Source organism: Panthera tigris, chromosome E1, assembly GCF_018350195.1.
Source record: "Panthera tigris isolate Pti1 chromosome E1, P.tigris_Pti1_mat1.1, whole genome shotgun sequence".
NCBI classification, from domain to species: domain Eukaryota; kingdom Metazoa; phylum Chordata; class Mammalia; order Carnivora; family Felidae; genus Panthera; species Panthera tigris.
The window spans coordinates 35,987,365-36,010,707 of record NC_056673.1 but is presented as its reverse complement, the minus strand read 5'-3'; the positions used below and the strand labels follow the sequence as shown (position 1 = coordinate 36,010,707).

The 23,343-nt window shown below is 47.3% G+C and overlaps 1 protein-coding gene across 1 annotated transcript in view; it reads left to right on the top strand.

Annotated features, from left to right (window-relative positions):
- Window positions 1–23,343, top strand: part of B4GALNT2 (beta-1,4-N-acetyl-galactosaminyltransferase 2) — a 67,109-nt gene that overhangs the window by 20,475 nt on the left and 23,291 nt on the right. Inside the window, exon 2 of the mRNA XM_007085839.3 lies at window positions 22,904–23,092. Coding sequence (XP_007085901.2) covers window positions 22,904–23,092 — 189 coding nt within the window. The remainder of the gene's footprint in view (window positions 1–22,903; window positions 23,093–23,343) is intronic.

Sequence of the window (23,343 nt, the reverse complement as noted above, 5' to 3'; positions counted from 1 at the left end):
TCACGGACCGTGAGATCGTGACCTGAGCTGAAGTCGGACACTCAACCGACTGAGCCACCCAGGCGCCCCAGTATCGGCAAGTTTAATGCAAGGAGTAGATAATGGTGTAGCGTGGACCTAAAGGGATAGGTCCTATGAGAATTCCCTAATTATAGGATACGGATTTACAAATCCCAGCTGGCTGAGTGTTTATTTAAATCAGGGAGCGGGCAAGTCTTGTATTCCAGTAAAGAATTTCCAGCTGATAAACAACTTAGCCCGCGGAGCCATGGTCACCCTAGTTATTTCTGAGTAGACTGAACTAGTTTTCTTAGTAACGAAGTTTATTTTAACGCCTGGCTAGTTGAGCTAAATACAGGGAGAATAAAATACATCAAACCTATTGTATCCGTACCGTATTTTGGGGCTCATGTTCAGGAATGATTTGTGTGTTAGCAAACAATCGGATCTTTGATTCCAGACTCGTGATGCTTAAGAGAAACGTATGAGACTGAAATGCGTTTATAAAGTGTTGGGATGTTTTAAGAGAACATGAGATTTACTCTATTTTATCGGTTTAATTGATGAGTTTTTCCTGGGGAGTTAAATTACTTGGAGAAGTTTGGCTTGTCTGAGCAGACAGATGAAGTAAGGAAAAGAGAAAAAAAAATGAATATAAATATGGTGCCTTTAAAAATGCAACTACAGGGGCACCTGGTGGCTCAGTCGGTTAAACTCAGGTCCGACCTCAGCTCAGGTCATGATCTCGAGGTTGGTGGGTTCGAGCCCCGCATCGGGCTCTGCGTTGACAGCTTGGAGCCCGACGCGGGGCTTTGGATTCTGCGTCTCCCTCTCTCTCTGCCCCTCCCCCTCTCACATTCTGTCTCTCTTTCTCAAGAATAAACAAACATTAAAAAAAAATTAAAAAAAAAAGAATGCAACTACAGACGGTCCCTGACTTAGATGGTTTGACTTACGGTTGTTTGCCTTTACAGTGGTGCAAAAGCGATATGCATTCAGTAGAAATCGTACTTCAGATTTTGAGTTTTGATCTTCGCCCAGGCCAGCAAATCTGCAGCACAACGCTCTCTTGCGATGCCCAGCAGCGGGGGATCCCAGTCGGCCATCTGATCTCGAGGGTAAACACAGCCAGTAACCCATAACCATTCTGTCCCCATACAGCCATTCTGTCATTCACCTTCAGCGTGGTATTCAATAAATTACAGGAGATATTCCACACTTTGTTATAAAATAGGCTTTGTGTTAGATGATTTTCCCCAACTGTAGGCTAACGTAAGTGTTCTGAGCACTTTTTAAAGTTTCTTTATTTACTCTGAGAGCGCATGGGAGCATGAGCAGGGGAGGGGCAGAGAGAGGGGGAGAGAGAGAGAGAGAGAGAGAGAGAGAATATCCCAAGCAGGCTCCACACTGCCAGCACAGAGCCCGACGTAGGGCTCGATCCCACGAACCATGAGATCACAACCTGAAACGATGTTGGATGCTTAACCGACTGAATCGCCCAGGTACCCCTTGTTTAAGGAAGTTTATTTTTATTTATTTATTATTATTTTTTTTTTTAAGTTAGCTAGTTTTGTATATTTGCAGTACACTCTATGACCTGGAGTCCAGTTAAATGATTGAGTTTCTTTGGGCATTCCTTTCTTTCTTTATTTTTTAATTTAATTTAATTTAATTTAATTTAATTTAATTTAATTTAATTTATTTTATTTTAATTTTATCTTTTTTAAATATGAAATTTATTGTCAAATTGGTTTCCATACAACACCCAGTGCTCATCCCAACAGGTGCCCTCCTCAGTGCCCATCACCCACGTTCCCCTCCCTCCCGCCCCCCATCATCCCTCAGTTTATTCTCAGTTTTTAAGAGTCTCTTATGGTTTGGCTCCCTCCCTCTCCCCCCACCCCCCACCCCTTCCTCTCCCCCATGGTCTTCTGTTAAGTTTCTCAGGATCCACATAAGAGTGAAAACATATGGTATCTGTCTTTCTTTGTGAGAAGAAGTTTAAATATTAATCAATGTTTCCCTTGAAACTCAGGGCTAAAACTTACTGAATTTCCTTCTTTTAATTTTTTTTCATGTTTTTATTAATTTTTGAGACAGAGAGAGCCAGAGCATGAGCAGGGGAGGGGCAGAGAGAGAGGGAGACACAGAATCCGAAGCAGGCTCCAGGCTCTGAGCTGTCAGCACAGAGCCCGACGCGGGGCTCGAACTCACGGACTGTGAGATCATGACCTGAGCCGAAGTCGGACGCTTCACCGACTGAGCCACCCAGGCGCCCCCTTACTAGATTTCTTGATAGAAATATGTCTTAGTTGACTTTTGCTACAATACTGTTGTATAACAGACCACCCCAACAAAGCTTACACAAGCATTTAGTCTCAGGCTCAGAGGTTCAAAGATTAACTGTGGTTCAGAAATCTAGGCTGGGCTCAGCTGGGGGACTCTGCTCTCGACTGCGGGCCAGCTGGGTTGGCTCCAGGCCACGGGTTCCGTCAGGTTCTGCTTCCTGGGTTTTCTTCCAGAGCCAAGGCTGAAGGGACAATAACTCACGTCCTTCTAACCGCAGATCCCTGGAACTCAGGAGATAAAGCCGATCCGCACAAACACATCTCAGCCTTTGCTAACAACCATTTGACTAAAGCAAATGTTGTGGCTGAGCCTAAGTGACGTAGAACTTCATTCCAGGGAAGTGAAGTCTTGGACCCAGTCATCATTCCATGGCAAATACAAAGATCTGTCCGTCGAGTATAGAGCTTGCCCTTGTGACTTGGCTAAACTGAATATTAATGTAAAACCTAGTAATCACAGAAAGACTTCTCAAAGTACAAAAGCTTCCCTTCCGATGATAATTCCTAACACTTACTCTGGAAGTATGACGTTCTGGGGCACTGTTCGAAGGACTTCACATGTGCCAACTCACTTAATTCTTAAACCAGCCTCACGAGACGGGTGCCATCATCATCTACAATTTTTAGAGAGCGAGAAGGGGAGAGGACAGGAGCAGATGGAGAAAACACAGAGAGAACGTTAAGCAGGTTCCATGCTCAGCATATAGCACGACGCGGGACTCGATCCCCCAACCCTGGGATGGTGACCTGAGCCGAAATCAAGAGTCAGACGCTCAACCAAGGACTGAGTCACCCAGACGTCCCTGTCATCTACAGTTTTACAAGTGAGGGTACTGAGGCACAGAGAGGTTAAGCAGCATGTCCAAGGTCACACAGCAGGAGTCAGAGCCAGGCTCTGGAGTTCATCTTTTAACCAGTACGCTGTGCTGTCTCTTGAAGGCGTCCAGACGGTTCAGAGAACAACTGAGAAGAAATCCACGGCCTCTCGAGTCTGTGGGCCTTTTGCTCTGGTCCACGCCAGGGAAGCACGTTCTCGGCACCACGGTCAAGCTGAAGCCAACGGGACCCCATCCTTGACTTCTGTCCTTGTTCCACTGTCTGGTCCTTCCTGACTTCCTTTCTGCCTCTTCTGTGTCTCTTTCATTCTCACTAACCTGGGCTCTCCCTGACACCGGGCAGCGGGGCAGAGGAAGGGCTACGCAGCCAGCAAATCTGGCTCCAGTCCCTCTGGGTCTGTCACACGGCCCTGAAGTTCACCTGTCTCATGTAAAAATGAGACCGACCAACACTGAAGGCCCGCCATTGTTCTGAGCTTTGAAGGGCATAATGAAACTCATTCGTTCCTTTCTCCATCAGACGGGTTTTGAGTATCAATTGTGAGCCGACCCCTCGGTTAGTGCCCGCGGGACGACAAAACCGTCCCGCCACTCCAGGCGACCATTCACTCAGCCGGTCAATGAATCGTACCCACTCTGAGCAGCCCTGTGCGAAACTCGAGGAGTAGCAAAATGACCAGCATGCAGTCGCCTTCCTCGGGAGCTAATAGTGGCTGCTAGGCACCAGCACTCAGGTAGGGTGTCAGAAATCCTCTGACTTCCTTCTTCGCAGAGCCCCCCGCCTCTTGGCCAAAGGCACTGTTGTCATCGGACCAGGATGCAAAGCTGGCTTGATCGGTCTTCCAAAGAACATCTCTCAGAAGGCTCACCTATGACAACAGGATCCGCCAGAAGCACTTGCGTCCCCTGTGGGCCACTCGGAGCTCCTCCCACGGGGGACAAGTTGCCTGCTGGCCAAGGTGACAATGGAGGTGCGGGGAGTGGCTGGAGTCACCAAGCAGAGAGGTGATTCGATTACCTGAGAACCTGCCAACGGGCCCACAGCCAAGGAGAAGTGGAGGGCACGTCCCGGTGGCAAAAATTGTCATGATGAAACAGCCACCCACTGGGGGAGAAGAGACCTACCTTCAGGGGGACCCCAGACAGCACCCGGAGTGAGAGATGGGCACAGGCCCGGCCACCCATCAGCTCTCCAGGGTCATTTCTTGTCTGCCCCTCAGGGCAGCAACGAACATCCTGCTTGGCTCTGGGTCTAGACACCCGGGGACCACAGCCTGGCAATGCCAGGCAGAGCTGGTGTTAGAGCTTCTCTGGCTGATCAAGCTGAAAAACAGCAAACACGTCGTCGCTTCGCCAATGCTTCCCTTCCGGCCAACGCTTCCCTTCCAGCATGGTCACAGGGGTTAAATTGAGAAGGGTGATGGATGTGACAGCCTTGTGTAAGCAGTGACTTTTTACTGCAGGCACATGGTAAGCACAATGCTTTACCGATGTGATTTGTCCGGGAAAGCAGAGGATCCCTTTTCTAGCCGTTTTCAGAAAGCCGTCATCTGTAATCGTAAATCCTCGGGGCATTTCTTTCTACCCTTTTTGGACTTACCTGGTTTGAGTGATTGGACTATAGCATTTTTCTTTTAGTCACACGGCCTGGTATGCATTTCTGTCTTAAGTCCTCTTGGGGACCCAGCAGGATATAATTACATACATACCGCATCAAAATAGAAACCTTGGTCATTTGGCAAGCGTTCTGCATGCTGTTGTTTTGTTTACTTAAAAAAAAAAATATTATAGGGGCGCCTGGGTGGCTCACTCGGTTGAGCAAGGGTCGGACTTTGACTCAGGTCATGATTTCACGGTTCCAAGTTCGAGCCCCACATGGGGCTCTGTGCTGACTGCTCAGAGCCTGGAGCCTGCTTCAGATTCTGTGTCTCCCTCTCTCTCTGCCCCTCCCCTGCTCATGCTCTGTCTCTCTCCGTCTCAAAAATAAATAAACGTTAAAAAAAAATTAAAAAAAAAAATGTTACCTTTGCAATGTAAGCTAGGTGCTGGTAAAATACAGGACAGTCACACTGGGGCTGAACCACAGAAGGCTGCCCAGCACTGCGCCTGGCCTATGAAAAGGGTCCCGCGATATTTTCATCTGAAATGCACTAGATTCTTCCAGGCACAGAGGTGGGCCCACAGGTCTCTTAGAGAGAGGGATTCAACCCACTCCAGCTTCCCTCCCCGCGTCTTTTGCCAGAACCGAGTGGGTGAGGCGGTGGGTGGAGGCGGGGCCAAGGCAGAACCTGCCCTTGCGGGTATGTGAGCTGTAGGCTGGCGGTTTGGCTCAGGCTCGCGTGCGCCCAGTTTTTCACGGGGAGGAAAATGGAGGGGCCGCGGTGACAGGGAGGCTAGAGGTGACCGCACGGATTTTGTTGTTCTTTAAGGGGATCATGGATGTCCTATCACCATCCGAGGACAAGGAAAAGAGGTCCCAGACAGAGGCTGGGAGACGGGGGAGAGAAGCGCGGGGGTGGGGTGGGGTGGGGTGGAGCCTGACCGCAGCTCCGGGCAGGGTGCGCTCCGGGTTCCGAGGGCGCAGCGAGGACCCGCTCCGGCAGCCCGGGGAGGAGACAAGCGCAGGTGACACCGTGACCACCCGCGCTCCCGTCCAGCCTCTCGCAGCCCCTGGCCATTCGGAGGTCTGCGTCACGCGCTGAAGCCACGCGCTCCCGGGCACGGAGGGCCCCTCTGCCACCTCGGACCGCCAAAGCGGTGGAGACTGGCGCGCTGGGGACGCCAAATGCGCCACTCGCCGGAGGGGCTTCCCAGTCCCTCAGACTCCGTTCCCACCCAGCTCCTCCACCTACTAGCCGATCGCCCCGTGGTGCCTCAGTATCCCCGCCCTAAAAAAGTGGGGCAAAGCGCAAAGAAAACGTTTAGCGCCCGGACGGTCCCTAGGAGGTATCGCGAGCAGGGGCTGCGGACTTTATCACCACCTTCTCGAGTTCTCCAGGGCGTGGGCCCGCGGCGGGTCTGTTGGCGCGAGGGTCAGTGGTCCCCAAACGACGGCACAGATGCTTGGGCGGACCCGGAGAGCCGCAGGTGGGCGGGGACTGCCCAGAGCTCTCCAGCCCCGTGCACCTGCCCGGATCCCAGAAATTTGCCTCTGGCAGTCGGCGCGGCGAGGGGGGAAGGGGAGCCCCCGTCCTGCTCGACGGCCGCTGGGTCCCTGAGAGGCGGCGGGATTCGAGATGACTTGGTGCAGGCGAGTGTTGCGGGCGGTGGGGCGCGCCGTCGGGGAGCCGGCAGGTGCGGGGGCGGCCGGGGACGCCAGGGAGGGGGCCGCGGTCTCCGGGTGGGGCCCGACCCGCTCCCGCCTAGGTGAGGAGGGCAGCTGGAAGGGGACGGCGCTCGGGGACGCGACGCTGTGGCCAGCCCCTGCTCTTTCTGGAACGCTGCGCCCCCCTCCCCGGGGAACCCTGGTTTCCCCAGCTGGAAAATGGGACGTGGACGTTGCGTCTTGGTCCCGGGGAAGGTGTCGCGTGGATGTTCCGAGCGTGGGATTTTGCCCCGGGGGACCGCGGGCTCTGCACGGACGGGAAGCCGAGGCCGCGCGCGCGCGCGCGTCCCCTCCGCGGCTCAGAAGCCAACCGGCGCTGGCGGGGGCGCGGGGGGCGGGGGGGATTTTAGAAAGTCGGGTTTTCGGAGCGTCTGTTCTGTCGCCAGGGCGCAGTGGAGCCTGAGAACTGGTGCAATCAATAATGCGGAGAAGTGGGCTGGGAAGTCTAATTTCATTTTTGTAGCCCGCCCCCCCCCCCGGCCCCCAAGGATCAAAATCAAAACACATTCTGTGCCCTTTTACCCTCAACGTTTATTTTCTCCGAATTTTTCAATACTAGAACAATCCTTAACACTGACAAGGAAGGCATCTTGCGAAAATCTTGCAAAAGCGCGTCCGTGAGATGATTGATGTTTTCTAAGCATGAACGCGAAGCACGGGGTATCCAGAAGATGTGACAGAGGGAGGGGAATGTTCTGGCTCCGGCTTGGCTTTCGTTCCAGGCGTTCGGGCTCCTTCCGCGGCCCCCCACCCCATTCTTTAGTGTGTGACCCAGAAGTCCTGGCATCAGGCTAGGTGCCAACGAATTCTAGCTGGCAAGGCCTCGGCAAATGTGACTTTCCCTTCACACAAAGACAGCTGGAATGCAGAAAAGGTCTTGGGTTTTAATGGATGGTGGTGTTTCCTCTCTTTATAACCCTGGGACCTTAAGGCTGCTGGCCTTTGTGACCATGATGGAACTAATGTTTCTTTTTCAGAAGAAACTTTTTTTTTTTTTGAGAGAGAGAGAGAGAGAGAGAGAGAGAAGAGGGGCTCACCTTAAGCAGGGCTTGTGTTTTTTGTTTGTTTTTACCCAGTGAGGTGGCACCAGCTCGCCCAATGCGAGGGACTCAGAAACCTTGAGATTATGACCTGAGCTGAAGTTAGATGCTTAACCCGCTGAATCACCCAGGGGCTCAAGAAACTAATTCTTTAAAAAAAAATTTTTTTTAATGTTTATTTATTTTTGAGAGAGACAGAGACAGAATGCGAGTGGGTTAGGGGCAGAGAGAAAGGGAGACACAGAATCGAAGCAGGCTCCAGGCTCCCAGCTGTCAGCACAGAGCCGGACGCGGGGCTGGAACTCATGAGCTGTGAGATCATGACCTGAGCTGAAGTCAGACACGTAACTGACTTGAGCCACCCAGGCGCCCCAAGAAACTAATTCTTTTAATCTTTTATTTGCTTTTTAGTTTCTTCCTTTCCTTTCCTTTCCTCTCCTCTTGTCTCCTCCTTTTTCTTTTTTCTTTTCTTTTCTTCCTTCTTTCTTTTTTTTTCTTTTCCTTCCTTCCTTCCTTCCTTCCTTCCATCCTTCTTTCCCTTTCTTTCTTTCCTTCTTTCTTTTGAAAATTTTCTTGTCTTTTTTATTAAGTAATCTCTACACCCAACTGGGGGCTGGAACTCACCACCCAGAGATCAAGTCACATGCTCCCCTGACTGAGCCAGCCAGGCACCCCTAGTTTCCTTTTTTCAATTAAAAAAAAAATGTCTGATTTTGACAGGAGTATTTCTGATTTTGTCCAAGACAGGGTAGTTCGCCCCAACACGGGAAATAATCATTATAGTGTCAGCCGCTAAGCTCCGTAAACTGGTGAGTTCATGTCATTTCATACACTAGGCTTATTTATGTGTGGACCCTGTTCGAGATTGACCCAGTACTGCTCACAGCGGCACCCTCCTCTTGTGCCCACTCTACAGTTGTGGAGACTGAGGAAAGAAGTTGCCCAAGGAATACACTGGAAGAGGCAGGTTGGGATTCAGCGCCATGTGAGGCTACAGCTGATGCTTTTTGATTGCATGGGGCATTTTGGTCATAATATTTCACTCGACAAGTGTTTGATAATCTATTATGTGCTAGGCATCGTGGTAGGTACTGGGCACACAACTGTCCTCACCTCTCGGAGAAGCGGTGACCCTAGCGTATTTGTCGTTCTCAGCTACTCATTTTTAAATCTTTAAAAAATGTGTATTTATTTTTGAGAGAGAGACAGACCACGAGTGGGGGAGGGGCAGAGAGAGAGGGAGACCCAGAATCCGAAGCAGGCTCCGGGCTCCGAGCTGTCAGCACAGAGCCCCATGTGGGGCTCGAACTTGGAAACGTGAGATCATGGCCTGAGTCAAAGTCCGACGCTTAACCAACTGAGCCACCCAGGCGCCCCTCAGCTACTCATTTTTTTTAACACCCCCATCCTCTACAGGACAGAATCATTTTCAGCAAAAAGCGTGTAATAATAATGATTATTCTCTTGCTTTTCATTTTAAGATCATTAAGAAGACTGTCATTTCTAAAGATACCAAAATTGGGTAGAATATGTTACGTATGAATTAAAATTCGCACCCACCAAACAAAATACCACTCCTGGCAGTTTGTGCTGTGTTGCTGTTTTAAATTTTAAGCACTAATGGGGCTCCTGGTTAAACGTCCTCCCCTCTTGATCTCACAGTCTTTTGGGTTCAAGTCCCAAGCTGGGCTCTGTGCTGAGCGTGAAGCCTACTTAAAAGAAAGAAAGAAAGAAAGAAAGAAAGAAAGAAAGAAAGAAAGAGAAAAAGAAAGAGAAAAAGGAAGGAAAGGGAGAAAGGAAAGAAAAAAAAGAAAGAAAAGAAAGAAAGAAAAAAAAAGAAAGAAAGAAAAGAAGGAAGGGAGGAAAGGAAAGAAAGAAAGAGGAAGGGAGGAAAGGAAAGAAAGAAGGAAAGCAAAGAAAGAAAAAGAAAGAAAGAAAAAGGAAGGAAGGGAGGAAAGGAAAGAAAGAAAAGAAAAGAAAGAAAGAAAAGAAAGAAAGGAAAAGAAAAAGGAAGGAAAGAAGGGAGGAAAGGAAAGGAAAGAAAGAAAAGAAAGAAAGAAAAAGAAAGGAAGGAAGGGAGGGAGGAAAGAAAAAGAAAGAAAAAGAGAAGAAGGAAGGAAGGGAGGAAAGGAAAGAAAGAAAAAATAAAAGAAAGAAAGAAAGCAAAGAAAGAAAAAAGAAAGAAAGGAAGGAAGGAAGGGAGGAAAGGAAAGAAAGCAAGAGAAAGGAAGGGAGGAAAGGAAAGAAAGAAAGCAAAGAAAGAAAAAGGAAGGAAGGGAGGAAAGGAAAGAAAGAAAAGAAAAGAAAGAAAGAAAAGAAAGAAAGAAAAAGAAAAAGGAAGGAAAGAAGGGAGGAAAGGAAAGGAAAGAAAGAAAAGAAAGAAAGAAAAAGAAAGAAAGGAAGGAAGGGAGGGAGGAAAGAAAAGAAAGAAAAAGAGAAGAAGGAAGGAAGGGAGGAAAGGAAAGAAAGAAAAAATAAAAGAAAGAAAGAAAGCAAAGAAAGAAGAAAGAAAGAAAGGAAGGGAGGAAAGGAAAGAAAGAAAGAGAAAGGAAGGGAGGAAAGGAAAGAAAGAAAAGAAAAGAAAGAAAGAAAAGAAAGAAAAAGAAAAAGGAAGGAAAGAAGGGAGGAAAGGAAAGGAAAGAAAGAAAAGAAAGCAAAGAAAGAAAGAAAAGAAAGAAAGGAAGGAAGGGAGGAAAGAAAAGAAAGAAAGAAAGAAAAAGAGAAGAAGGAAGGAAGGGAGGAAAGGAAAGAGAAAAAGTAAAAGAAAGAAAGAAAAGAAAGAAAAAAGAAAGAAAGGAAGGAAGGAAAGGAAAAAAAGAAAAGGAAAGAAAGAAAGCAAAGAAAGAAAGAAAGCAAAGAAAGAAAGAAAAAAAAATTAAGCGCTAATGAAAAGGTCCGCAGTCACACGGAAAGACAATTAAAGTGACTGAAGTTTGGTTTATTCATCTTTAAAATAGGTGATGGGGAGATAGGAGCTTGCTCGGGTCACTCCAAGCGTCGACCCGGTATTGTAGTACTTCCGGGAACGGTGCACCCTCTCGGGGACTAAAAAAAAAAAAAAAAAAAAAGTGTGCTATTTGTGTTTATATCACATCCACTGCTTAAATGGAGGAGGAGTAGGTAATACCACCTGGGTTAGAGCCAAGCCACTCCCTGAGCCAGCCTGAACAATTCCCAGCGCTCTCCATTTACTCTGGTTCCAGGCTTATCTTTGAAAGGAACCTAGGGGGGGTCCCCCAACAGCTCAGTCGGTTGTGTCTGTGCCATGATCTCGCTGTTCAGGAGTTCGGGCCCCGCATCAGGCTCACTGCTCTCAGCACAGAGCCCTCTTTGGATCCTTTCTCCCCCTCTCTCTGCCCGTCCCCTACTTTCTTTCTCAAAAATAAATAAACATTAAAAAAAAAAAAAAAGGGAAAGGAATCTATGTAGCTGAGTGAGGTGTGTGTTGGGAGCCGGCTGTGTAACTGAGTTGTTCACGTCAAATTCCACGAAGAATATAATTTTTATAAAGGATAGACAATAAATGGCGCTAAGTTGAAGCTCGAATGGATTATTAAAACATCAAGGTAAGTGCAACGGTTGCTTGGAACTTAGATCAACGGTTCTCAATCTTTTTGGTCTCAGGATCCTTTACGTTCTTAGAAATTACAGAGGACCCACCTCCCCAGGGAGCTTTTGTTTATGCGAGTTGTATCATTCCCATTACCACATGAGACATTAAAGCTGAGGAAGTTTAAAAGATGTATTTGTGAAGTTATTAAAAACATGGGACGCCTGGGGGGCCCAGTGGGTAAAGTATCCAACTTTGGCTCAGGTCATGATCTCATGGGTTGTGAGTTCGAGCCCCGCGTCGGGCTCTGTGCTGACACCTCGGAGCCTGGAACCTGCTTCGGATCCTGTTTCCCTCTCTCTCTGCCCCTCCTCCACTCATGCTCTGTCTCTCTCTCTCTCTCTCTCTCTCTCAAAAAGAAAATAAACATGAAAGAATTAAAAAAAAAAAAACCAATCATCAACCTACCAGATGTTAACATAATGCATTTTATTTTTTTTTCTTTAAAAAAAATTTTTTTTAATGTTTATTTGTTTTTGAGACAGAGAGAGACAGAGCATGAACAGGGGAGGGTCAGAGAGAGAGGGAGACACAGAATCTGAAACAGGCTCCAGGCTCTGAGCGGTCAGCACAGAGCCCGACGCGGGGCTCGAACTCACGGACTGTGAGATCGTGACCTGAGCCGAAGTCGGCCGCTTAACCGACTGAGCCACCCAGGCGCCCCAACATAATGCATTTTAATGAAAAATTAATCATTTGAAGGCTTGACCGGGACTGACACCCTTCCTAGGTGACTCATGGGATTATTGGCCGGAGGCTTTGCTGTGTCTCTACGTGGCACTTCATGGGCAACTCACAACACGACAGCGAGCTTCCCTAGAGCTAATTACTTGAGAGGAAGCGCGTCACCAAGGCAAAGACCACAGCGGCGTTTACTATCTAATCTCAGAAGTGACTGATTTTTCTTTCTGATCGTGTCTTTCTCAGGTTTTCATAAAACGGTTATGTTGTTTCACAAAATAAGTTGGGGAGTATTCCCTCTCTTCCTATTCTCTGGTCTTCCAAAGAATAGAATTTTCTATGCTTACAGAAAATGAAATAAAAATGAAAATGTGGCATTAAAATTATAATTATACCGTTTGGATTATTCAGAATTTTCTCTTTTTGCCCGTGTCCGCTTTTCTAAGTTGTATTTTTTCTCGTTCCTCTGTGCTTTCAAATTTATTGGTACAAATTGTTAATTTATATTCTCTTATTGCTTCTTTAATGGCTGTAAGATTCTAGCGATGCCCTCAATGTTCCTGCCATTGGCGATTTGTGCCTACTCTTGTTTTTTTCTTGATCCCGCCAATGGGTTTATTAATTTTATTGGCTTTTAAAAATAAAACAACTTTGGCTTTGATGATCCTTTGTAGTGTATATTCCTATCTCATTAATTTATGCCCTCACATTTAATACTTCCTCCTTTCTATTTTATTTGATCCTAATCTGCTCTTTTTTCTAAACTCTGAGATAGATGTTTGGTTTCCCAACTCAGATTTTCATCTTTCCTAATGTAGGTGTTCAAGCCCCATAAATGTCTCCTTTTTTTCCTTCCCACTTCCCAGAGATGTCCAGTGCTAACAATCTGATGATATATTTGCTTTTATTTTTACACAAATAGGATCCTACCATATATGCTATTCTGGAACCTACTTTGTTTTTCTTTAAGACATATTTTATTTTTATTATTTTTTCAAGTTTATTTCTTTTGAGACAGAGAGAGAGAGAGAGCACAAGCAGGGGAGGGTTGTCGGCACAGAGCCTGACGTGGGGCTCGAACCCGTGAACTGTGAGCTCATGACCTGAGCTGAAGTCGGACACTTGACTGACTGAGCCACCTAGGCACCCCTAAAATTCCTTTTTAGAAACTGTAAACTGAAAAAAGTTTTTTTAAATTTACTTTTAAGAGAGAGAGAGAGAGAGGGAGAGCACATGAGCAGGGGAGGGCCAGAGAGAGGGGGAGACACAGAATCGGAAGCAGGCTTCAGGCTCTGAGCTGCCCGCACAGAGCCCGACACGGGGCTCGATCCCACGAACCGTGAGATCGTGACCTGAGCCGAAGTCAGACGCTTCACTGACTGAGCCACCCAGGGGCCCCTCGCCGGAGCCTTTTGTCATGGGTGCAGAGGCCTGCATGACTGAACAGCCTTCAACCCTTACACCATCAAACAAACTGAACCATTTGCGAGTTCGACAAAGAGGAGAGGAGGCGCTCCCCCAGGTTGGTTGAAAACACAGGCAAAGAAATGAATAGCTTCTAAAAACAGTGTTTAAAACTGTGCGGTAGCCAGGTGGATCCTCTTCCTCTGCGACCTCTTCGTCAGGCTTCAATGCTTCATCCCTAGGATGAAGCCAGACTTACTTTGAATGGGCACGTTTACCATCATCGTATATGATATATTTTTAAATTTTTTTAAAAGTTTATTTATTAAAAAAAAATTTTTTTTTAATGTTTATTTTTGAGACCGAGAGAGACAGAGCGCGAGCAGGGGAGGGGCAGAGAGAGAGAGGGAGACACAGGATCCGAAGCAGGCTCCAGGCTCCGAGCTGTCAGCGCAGAGCCGGACGCGGGGCTCGAAGTCCCGAACCGCGAGATGATGACCTGAGCCGAAGTTGGACGCTTCCCCGACTGAGCCACCCAGGCGCCCCAAAAGTTTATTTATTTTGAGGGAGAGAGTGCATGTGTACGAGCTGGGGAGGGGCGGAGCGAAAGGCAGGGAGAGAGAGAATCCCAAGCAAGGCTCCATGCTATCAGCGCCCCACGACCGTGAGATCGTGACACGAGCCAAAACCAAGAGTCAGACGTTTAACCCACGGAGCCACCCAGGCACCCCTGCTACTTTTCCACGTAACAAGTTTAAGAGCCTCTTGTAATGTGCAGGGCGCTGTGACACAGGCATCGGGAAACAAAAACGAATCAGGCCCCCTCTGCACCATCCAACCCCCTCGGTCCACACCAGCGCTTTTTAGCCTCTTTTGCAGCCACGGACCCCCCCTTGAGAACCTGATGAAGACCGTGGCGGTAGGAACAGGTGCCCGTGCGACGCCCTGCAGTGAGGAACGCGGTCATCCCTTACTGTACTCTTCTCATTCATCCTGGAGGAGAAGGCACCCTCCCGGTGCCTCTCAACACCCTCACCTCGGTTTTTGACAGATGAGATAATGTGCTCAGAGAGATGATGTCACAAGCGCGCTCAGCTGGAAGCTGGAAGAACGCTGACCAGAATCCGGGCCCACGACTTGTGCTGTTTTGCCCCAAACGGCGTGGGTGACCGGTGTGATATGCCGCGAGCAAGGCGTACCCACGATCCTAGGCTCCTCCGTCCGGAGATGAAACGTCCTGACCCGTGATCGGGAAGGATGACCTTTGTATTTGGACATTTTTACATTTGGGAAAGGATTTCCCTCCGGTCTCTCCCTCTCCCCTTCTCCCCCTCCTTCTGTTCCCCTTCTTTCTCACCTAGAACCCTTGTGTTTATACGACTAGTCTCCGCCCCCATCAAGTGATGGATTCCTGGAGGAAAGAGACAAGAGTTGGTTTGTTTCCGTTTTCCCCCTGCTGCCTCCGGCGGGGCGCCCGGGCTGGTCGGCACCTGCTGTGGCCTGCGGGCAAGTTCATCCTCTGCAGGAAGAGATCGGAGGCGGAAGCTTTTAGTAAATGTGTTGGCCTTCAGCTCACGCTCTGCCTTCAGAGATGATCTCTGTTACTCACATGCCTGGCCTCCTCCTGACATTCACCTTAGCCTTGGGGGGCGGTGCTGACCCACAATGGCAGGTGGTGGGGGCCGGACTTCGAAAAAGGGGCTTAGGGAGGGTTATCACGTCGCGCTGAAATGCCCGTTTTATGAAGGCTCAATGTGTTTTTAAGGAAATGGTTGGCGAGACAGAGGGTTACGGCCGGCAGGTCATTGGGGACTTTATGGAAAATGCGTAATAGTACGCTTCTAAGTACTGCTCTCCAGCCGCCTCCCAGGGCCTCTGCCAGGTGCTATTTTCGTCTTCCTTTAGGTCACGCCATTGTCCAGTTTCCATTGTGGTTTCTTCTTGGGCCCGCGGTTACTTAGAAGCGTATTTGTGAATTTCCCAAATCAGGGATTTTTCTAGTTATGTTTTTGTCGTTCGCCGCTAGCTGCACGGCGTGGGGACCAGAAAATATGCGCTATGGATGTTCTTTGAAATTTTGGACGCTTGTTTTCTGACCCAGCATTTGTAATGTTCTGTGTGTGTTTATTTTTTTTTTTAATGTTTATTTATTTTTGAGAGAGACAGAATGTGAGCAGGGGAGGGGCAGAGAGAGAGGGAGACGCAGAATCCGAAGCAGGCTCCAGGCTCTGAGCCGTCAGCACAGAGCCCGACGCGGGCCTGGAACCCACGACCCGCGAGATCATGACCTGAGCCCAAGTCGGACGCTTCGCCGACTGAGCCACCCAAGCGCCCCATGTAATGTTCTGTGTACGTTTCAAGGAATGTGTATTCTGCCGTTGTTACATGTACTATGCTGTATGTTCTTTATATCAAGTTTGCTGATTGCCTGGTTCAAGTAATCTGAACGCTTGCTAATTTTTTTATTTGCTTGCCCCTTGGTTAGGGAGGGAAGTGAGTTAAAAATCCCTCACCATGGTTCCAGATTTGTCTGTTTCTCCTTGTCATGCTTTCACTCTTTTGCGTTTCGTATTTTGAGGCGTTATGAGAAAAAGGAATTGTTACCTCTTCTTGTGAACTGAATATTTTACAACTTTGAGGTATCTGCGTTTGGCTTTTTGTCTTTAAAATCTGCTTCCTCTGATGTTAATCTAGCGAGATCAACTTTATCTTGGTTACTTGGTATATTTATCTTCCTTATTATTCTCAGCATTTCCATATCCGTGTGTGTTTTTGACGTTTCTTTTGCAAAACCGCATGTGACTTGGCTTCTTTTTTCCATGTGGCCTGACTATTCCTTGCATTTTAACTGGAGCATTTAATTGATTTGCATTTATGTAATTACTGGGGTGGTTGGTTTAAATCCAGCATCTCACGGAGAGCTTTCTATTTGTTTTACCTGATCTCTGTTCTTTCCTTTCTTGCCCCTTTTTGATATCGATTCTTTTTTTATTATCCCCTTTGCCTGACTCTGACCTTGAAACTTACTCACTATTTATACTATTTCCATAGTATTTATGCTGTAGATCATAACATACTTTTGACCTATGAAAGTCTAGAATTACTCGGTATTTTTAATCCTGTTGGGCAATGCAAAGACCTTGTCACACTTCTAGTCTACTTACTGCCTTTCCTGAGTTCCTTTCCTTTCCTTTTTTTTCCCCTATGATATACAAAACAGTATTATTGCTTTACGCAGTCAGTAGTGACCTAGATTTACCCACTTATCTGCCATTTTGATTTCTCTTCATTCTTTCCTTACGACCTTCCCTTCCATCTGGGATAATGTGCCTGCGGGAGCTCCTTTAGTGGGAGTATGCTAGTGACAGATTCCCTCAAACCTTGTTCATCTGAAAATGTCTTTGTCGCGCCTTTATCCTTGAATATTTTTTTCTGGTATAGAAGATATATATTTCTTAACATTTATTTATTTTTGAGAGACAGAGCATGAGCAGGGGAGGGACAGAGAGAGGGAGACACAGAATTGGGACCAGGCTCCAGGCTCTGAGCTGTCAGCACAGAGCCCGACGCGGGGCTCGAACTCACGGGCCCGGGAGATCATGACCTGAGCCGAAGTCGGCCGCTTAACCGACGGAGCCACCCAGGCAACCCCTGAAAAAAATTTTTTTAACGTTTATTCATTTTTGAGAGACACGGAGAGAGCAACTCACTATCTTGGTAGCCACCCGAGTCCTTCAGGCAGATGTGTTCGTTTTCCTTCCGTTTTTGTAGTTCTCATCGGTGGGCTGAACCAGGAGAGCAGGTGGAGTCCGCAGGCATCGGGTGCGGGCGCCGACGCTAAGAGTGGGGTGTGGCTAACTTTAATTGAGCTCAAGAAAATAGGGGCGCCTGGGTGGCTCAGTCGGTTGAGCGGCCGACTTCAGCTCAGGTCACGATCTCACGGTCCGTGAGTTTGAGCCCCGCGTCGGGCTCTGTGCTGACAGCTCAGAGCCTGGAGCCTGTTTCAGATTCTGTGTCTCCCTCTCTCTGACCTTCCCCCGTTCATGCTCTGTCTCTCTGTCTCAAAAATAAATAAACATTAAAAAAAATTTTTTTTAAATAAGAAAAGAAAATAAAGGAGGTATTACTGGTGCTCAATATTGTGAAGCGATTCATAGTTATTATTATATAACGGCAGGTGATCCTCGGAGAAAAATGGGGGTTACGGGCACTGACCTCCCCCTTTCACCTCCTGTGTAGTCGAAAATCCATGTATCACTTTTGACTCCCCCCCCACCCCCCAACTTAACAGTTTACTGTTGACTGGAAGTCTTACCGATAGCATAAACGGTTTGACACATACTTTATATGTATGTGTGTTAGGCAATGTGTTCCTTTTTTGGTTGGGGAGAGAGAGAGAGCAGGTAAGAGTGAGGGCGAGCAGGGGAGGGGAGTGGGGGTGCATGGGGAGAGAGAGAGAGAGAGAGAGAGGATCTCAAGCAGGCTCAATGCTCAGCATGGAGTCCCATTTGGGGTTCAAGCTCACGACGCTGGGCTCATGACCTGAGCCGAGATCAAGAGTTGGGACACTCAAGTGACTCAGCCACCCACGCACCCCCAAAGTTATTATATTAATTTCAATTTTTTTTTTACCTCTCCGATGAAACAAATATATATATTTATAGTTTTTATTTATTTATTTTGAGAGAGAGAGAGAGAACAAGCAGAGGAGAGGCAGAGACAAGGGGAGGGATTTGTGTGATAAAGCAAACAGAAATTATGAGATTACTTTCTCACGCGGTAGGCAAATCCTGACTAACCGGCTGCCGTTGTCTGCTGAGACGTGGGGCCATCTGGACCAGCCCTGCTAGGGTACAAGAGCCCCTGAGGGCCGGGAGTGACACCATCTTCTGACTCGGGACCCAGGAGGTTCCTCCAGTTTCTTCCTGGTCCCAAAGTTCTGTACCTGGAATATGAGAACTGCTCGGCAGGGGTAAATAGCTTTATGGGACTTGAAGGGACAGGTTGCCATCAGCCGACACGGGTGACTGACTCATTGTTCCTCAAATATGGTCCCACCAGAATAGCAGCCTCATACAATTGCAATTTGAACCGGTCCCCACGTAAGAACGTGAAGAGTGCAATTTTAACATCGTAGGACATTTGTAGTTATCTGATAAAAATTTGGCTGCTTAATATTTGATTGGTAATCTCTCACCAACCAGTTCTGCTTCATGACTGAATCGCAAATGCTGTCCTTAGCTGGAACCAAGGTTTGGTAAAATCAGAACTCCAAAGCTGAGACGGGGGTGATCACATGGTCGAACTTGAGTAAGGGTTAAGTAAAGGTGTATTTTCTGCCGGTGTTTCTAGAACGTGATTAGTTTAAACATGTCTGTCTTTGTCTGAATGTCATTTTATTGTTATTTTTAAAATTATTTTGGAGAGAGAGAGAGAGACAGAGAGAGAGAGCGTGAGCGAAGGAGGGGCAGAGAGAGAGGGAGACACAGAACCCGAAGCAGGCTTCCAGGCTCCGAGCCGTCAGCACAGAGCCCGACGCGGGGCTCGAACTCGCGAACCACAAGATCATGCCCTGAGCCCAAGTCAGACACTTAGCTGACTGAACCAGCCAGGTGCCCCTGAATGTCAATTTTAGAAGATGCAGATGTTACAGAAATCTGTAACAACAGAGTGAAAATTCCACGTGAACCTTTTACATATATACTCAAGTATTTCTGGGCTTTGGTTTATTCCATTCACCTATTTGCTTATTCTGGAATCAGTATTATGCTTTTAATAACTGTAGCTTTCTAATAGTTTTATGCTTTAGTAGTACAGCCATCCCTCTTATTTATATTTTCGCTGCTATTCTCGTGTGTTACTTCCCGTTAGAGTCATTTTGACAAACAAATCCTGTTGTGGATTCGTTGACGTGTCATTATGCTGAACTTACAGGTTGATACAGAGTGAAGTTACATCTCTGAACTGTGGAGTTATTCTAGTTAAAAATAAGAAACTGGGCGCCTGGGTGGCTCCGTCGGTTAAGCGTCCGACTTCGGCTGAGGTCACGATCTCACGGTCCGTGAGTTCGAGCCCCGCGTCGGGCTCTGTGCTGACAGCTCGGAGCCTGGAGCCTGCTTCGGATTCTGTGTCTCCCTCTCTCTCTGCCCCTCTCCTGCTTGTGCTCTGTCTCTCTCTCTCTCTCTCTCTCAAAAATGATATAATATTTTTAAAAATTTTAAAAAGGAATATGTTGACTGAAAAATTCCTCACTGTAATCTGATTCTTAGCATTGACTATAATTAATAACTTGTCACTTCAGATATTTTTTCTGTGACTCTATGCTTTAAATATGCATGTAGTGTTGTATTCAGTCCAATAAGGTCTTAGTGTTTTAAAGGATTTATACTATGTCTATTCAGTCGTCTGCTTTTTAAAAAAATTTTTTTAATGTTTATTTATTTTTGAGAGAGAGAGAGAGGCAGACTGCGAGCAAGGGAGGGGCAGAGAGAGAGGGAGACACCGAACCGGAAGCAGGCCCCAGGCCCTGAGCTGTCAGCCCAGAGCCCGACGCGGGGCTCGAACTCGTGAACTGTGAGATCATGACCTGAGCTGAAGTCGGACGCTGAACCCACCGAGCCACCCAGCCGCCCCTCAGGGATTTGCTTTTCAAAATAAATGGCATTTCAGTATTTATTCAGCTGTTTAAAGTCTCACACTAGGGCTTTACAAGCTGTTGGACATTTGACAAATTATTTCTCCCGAAGAACCGTAACGCACATTCCCAGACAGTATAAATATATAATGGAACTAGTATTAATGTATATCATTATTTATAAACGGATTATCAAGTACTACGGCTCAGTTCATTGCCAGAAATTCACTTCCTTTTTTTTTTTTTTTTTTTTTAAAAAGGAGAGGCTGGGAAGAGGGGAAAAAATTCACACTTCAAACAAAAATAGTAGTGGTAAACAACTTCCGATAGGTCTGTAAAAGGAGATGTTCAGAAATTTTATGATTAAACTTCGTTTTAGTTTCAATAACAAAGCCTCACTGGCCTTTCAGAAATAGTTACTAAGTTAAAGGATATATTCTACATGTTTTGCACAAGACAAAAGGCAACCTTTTGTTAAAAGTAGGAATAACTCCTGGGGCGCCTGGATGGCTCAATTAAGCATCTCGACTCTTGATTTCAGCTCAGATTTCAGATTTGATCTCACAGTTCGTGAGTTCGAGCCCTGCATCGGGCTCCGTGCTGACGGTGGGGAGCCTGCTTGGGATTCTCTCTCTGCCTCTCTCTCTCTCTCTCAAATAAATAAACTTTAAAAAATTAATAAAATAGGAATAGTCTTCTCATTCTTCTTTTTTTGAAGTTTATTTTTCATTTATTTTTTTGAGAGAGAGAGAGAGAGAGAGAGAGAGAGTGCAAGTGAAGGGCCAAGAAGGAGAGAGAGAATCCCGAGCAGGCTCTGTGCTGACAGCATGAAGTCACAGGGACTCAAGTTCCTGAACCGTGAGATCATGACCTGAGCTGACATCGGGAGTTGGACGCTTAACCGACTGAGCCACCCAGGCTCTAATTTTCTCACTAATTTTCAGGCTTTCCCTGTTAAGTTGCACAGCAGGTGCAAACATTCCATGAACTGTAAGGCTTTTGCCTGAAGACTTTACAGGGTGTGCTGCTGTCCAATGTAGAGTTTCCAAGTGGAGGTTTTCTATTACAGCACAACGTGAGACTTACAGAAAGACAAATCATCACGGTAAGAACTTGGTTGACATCCAGCAGAAATCAGCGATTGTAGAAACCCGATGTATTTTGGTACAAATTCGGCAGAAGTGAACATAGAGCAAGCAGGCGAATCACCATACGAGCTTCCACTGGCAATGTTTGAAATTCCTGAAGGCATATACCACATCCAATGAGAGTGTTCATGGCGCCTGGGACTTTCATCCATGTGATACTGAAAATATACACGTATTGGGCTGGGTATTTTGGTACTTCGCATCTCTAAATTTTCTTGGCTGTTGATAAGATCTTGGGATGAGAACGGATTTTTTTTAAAAAAGTTTATTTATTTTTGAGAGACAGCGTGCAAGTGAGCTCAAGCAGGGGAGGAGCAGAGGAAAAGGGGGGAGAGAGGATCCCAAACAGGCTCCGTGCTGTCGGCGCGGAGCCCAATGCGGGGCTCGAACCCACAGACCGTGAGATCGAGACCTGCGCCGAAGTCAACAGCCAGACGCTTAACTGACTGAGCCACCCGGGTGCTGCTGGGATGGGAATAGATTAAAAAAAATTTTTTTTTAAACCTTTATTTACTACTGAGAGAGACACAGAGCGTGAGCAGGAGAAGGGTAGAGAAAGGAGGAGACACAGAATCTGAAGCAGGCTCCAAGCTCTGAGCTGTCAGCACAGAGCCCGACGCGGGGCTTGAACCACGAACCGTGAGATTGTGACCTGAGCCGATGTCGGACGCTTAACCGACTGAGCCACCCAGGTGCCCCTTAAAAAAAAAAAAAAATTAATGTTTATTTATTTTTGAGAGGGAGCGCAAGTGGGGGAGGGGCAGAGAGAGAATCCGAAGCAGGCTCCAGGCTCCGAGCTGTCAGCCCAGAGCCCGATGCGGGGCTCGGACCCACGAACCGGGAGATCATGACCTAAGCCGAAGTCAGACCTGAGCTTAACCTGAAGACTGAGCCACCCAGGCTCCCTTCAAAGTTTTATTTTTTAAAACTGTCAAACTGAAGAAAACTTAGAACAGTGTCACCATGAATACCACGAATACACCTTCCACCTGGAGATAACAATTATTAATATTTTATCACATTTGCCTGATGTCTCTTTTTGTCTTTCAAATGGCTGAGCCATCTGAAAGGACGTTCGAGACACGTGGACACGTCACCTCTAAAGATTTCATCACACTTCTCAGAATGACCCCATTCCTCTATATAATCACAAGAGTACCAGCTCACCTAAAAAAAAAAAAATGAACAATTCCCTAAGATAATCTAACCTTCAGCCCATGTTCAAATATTCACGATTGTCCCGAAAACGTCATTTAAAATTGTTTTTTGGAACAACGATCCCAACAAAGTCTACACGTTCTGTCTGGTTGCCAGATTTCTTTGATTTCTTCAGTATCGAAAGCTTTCCCCCTCCCTCCACTGTTTTTCCTTTTGGTAATACTGTCTTTTTCAAGAGTCTAAGCCAGGGGTGCCTGGGTGGCTCAGTCAGTTAAGCGTCCCGCTCTTGATTTCGGCTCAGGTCACGATCTCGTGGTTCTTGAGATCGAGTCCCACGTTGGGGTCTGTGCCGACAGTGTGGAGTCTGTTTGGGATTCTCTCTCTCACCCTCTCTCTGCCCCTCCCCCCATGCACCTTCTGTCTCTGTCTCAAAATAAATAAACAAAAACATTTTTTTTAACGTTTATTTTATTTTTGAGAGAGGGAGGGAGAGAGATTGACAGAGCATGAACAGCGGAAGGGCAGAGAGAGGGGGAGGCACGGAATCGGAAGCAGGTTCCAGGCTCTGAGCCGTCAGCACAGACCCCGACGTGGGGCTCGAACCTGTGAACCGGGAGATCATGACCTGAGCCGAAGTCGGACGCTCAACCGACTGAGCCACCCAGGCGCCCCTCAAGAAAAGAGATTCTAACACAACTTGTTCTTTCGTGTGCCTACAGGTGTGAATTTCTACGGCTCCTCAAGATTTCAGTGTTTCTCTTAGGCCTTGGCACCATTGGGTTTCTGTGCGTAAGAGTGGGGCTCAGTAGGCTCACACCAGAGCTCCCTCCTTCTGCTGTGGCTGACCAGCCGCCGAAGCTTCTACCTGAGGAACGTCTCCGGAACCTCTTTACCTATGATGGAATCTGGTGAGGTTCAAGTTAGTCCACGTTGTTCTGATGTCTACCTTGCTCCCCCTACGGTTTACTGTGCCTCCTGGTGCCCCTTGTACAGCCCCTTCCCCGCCTTCCCGAGCCTGCGCCCGTCGCCAAAGTGAACCAAACCGGGGGACCAGGAAGGGGTTCGGGCTGCAAGGTGCACAGCACCTACCAAAGTCCCTTACAACTACGGAGGGCCTGTCCGGCCAACAGTGTGAGAAAGGGGCAGCCTTTTCCACCCG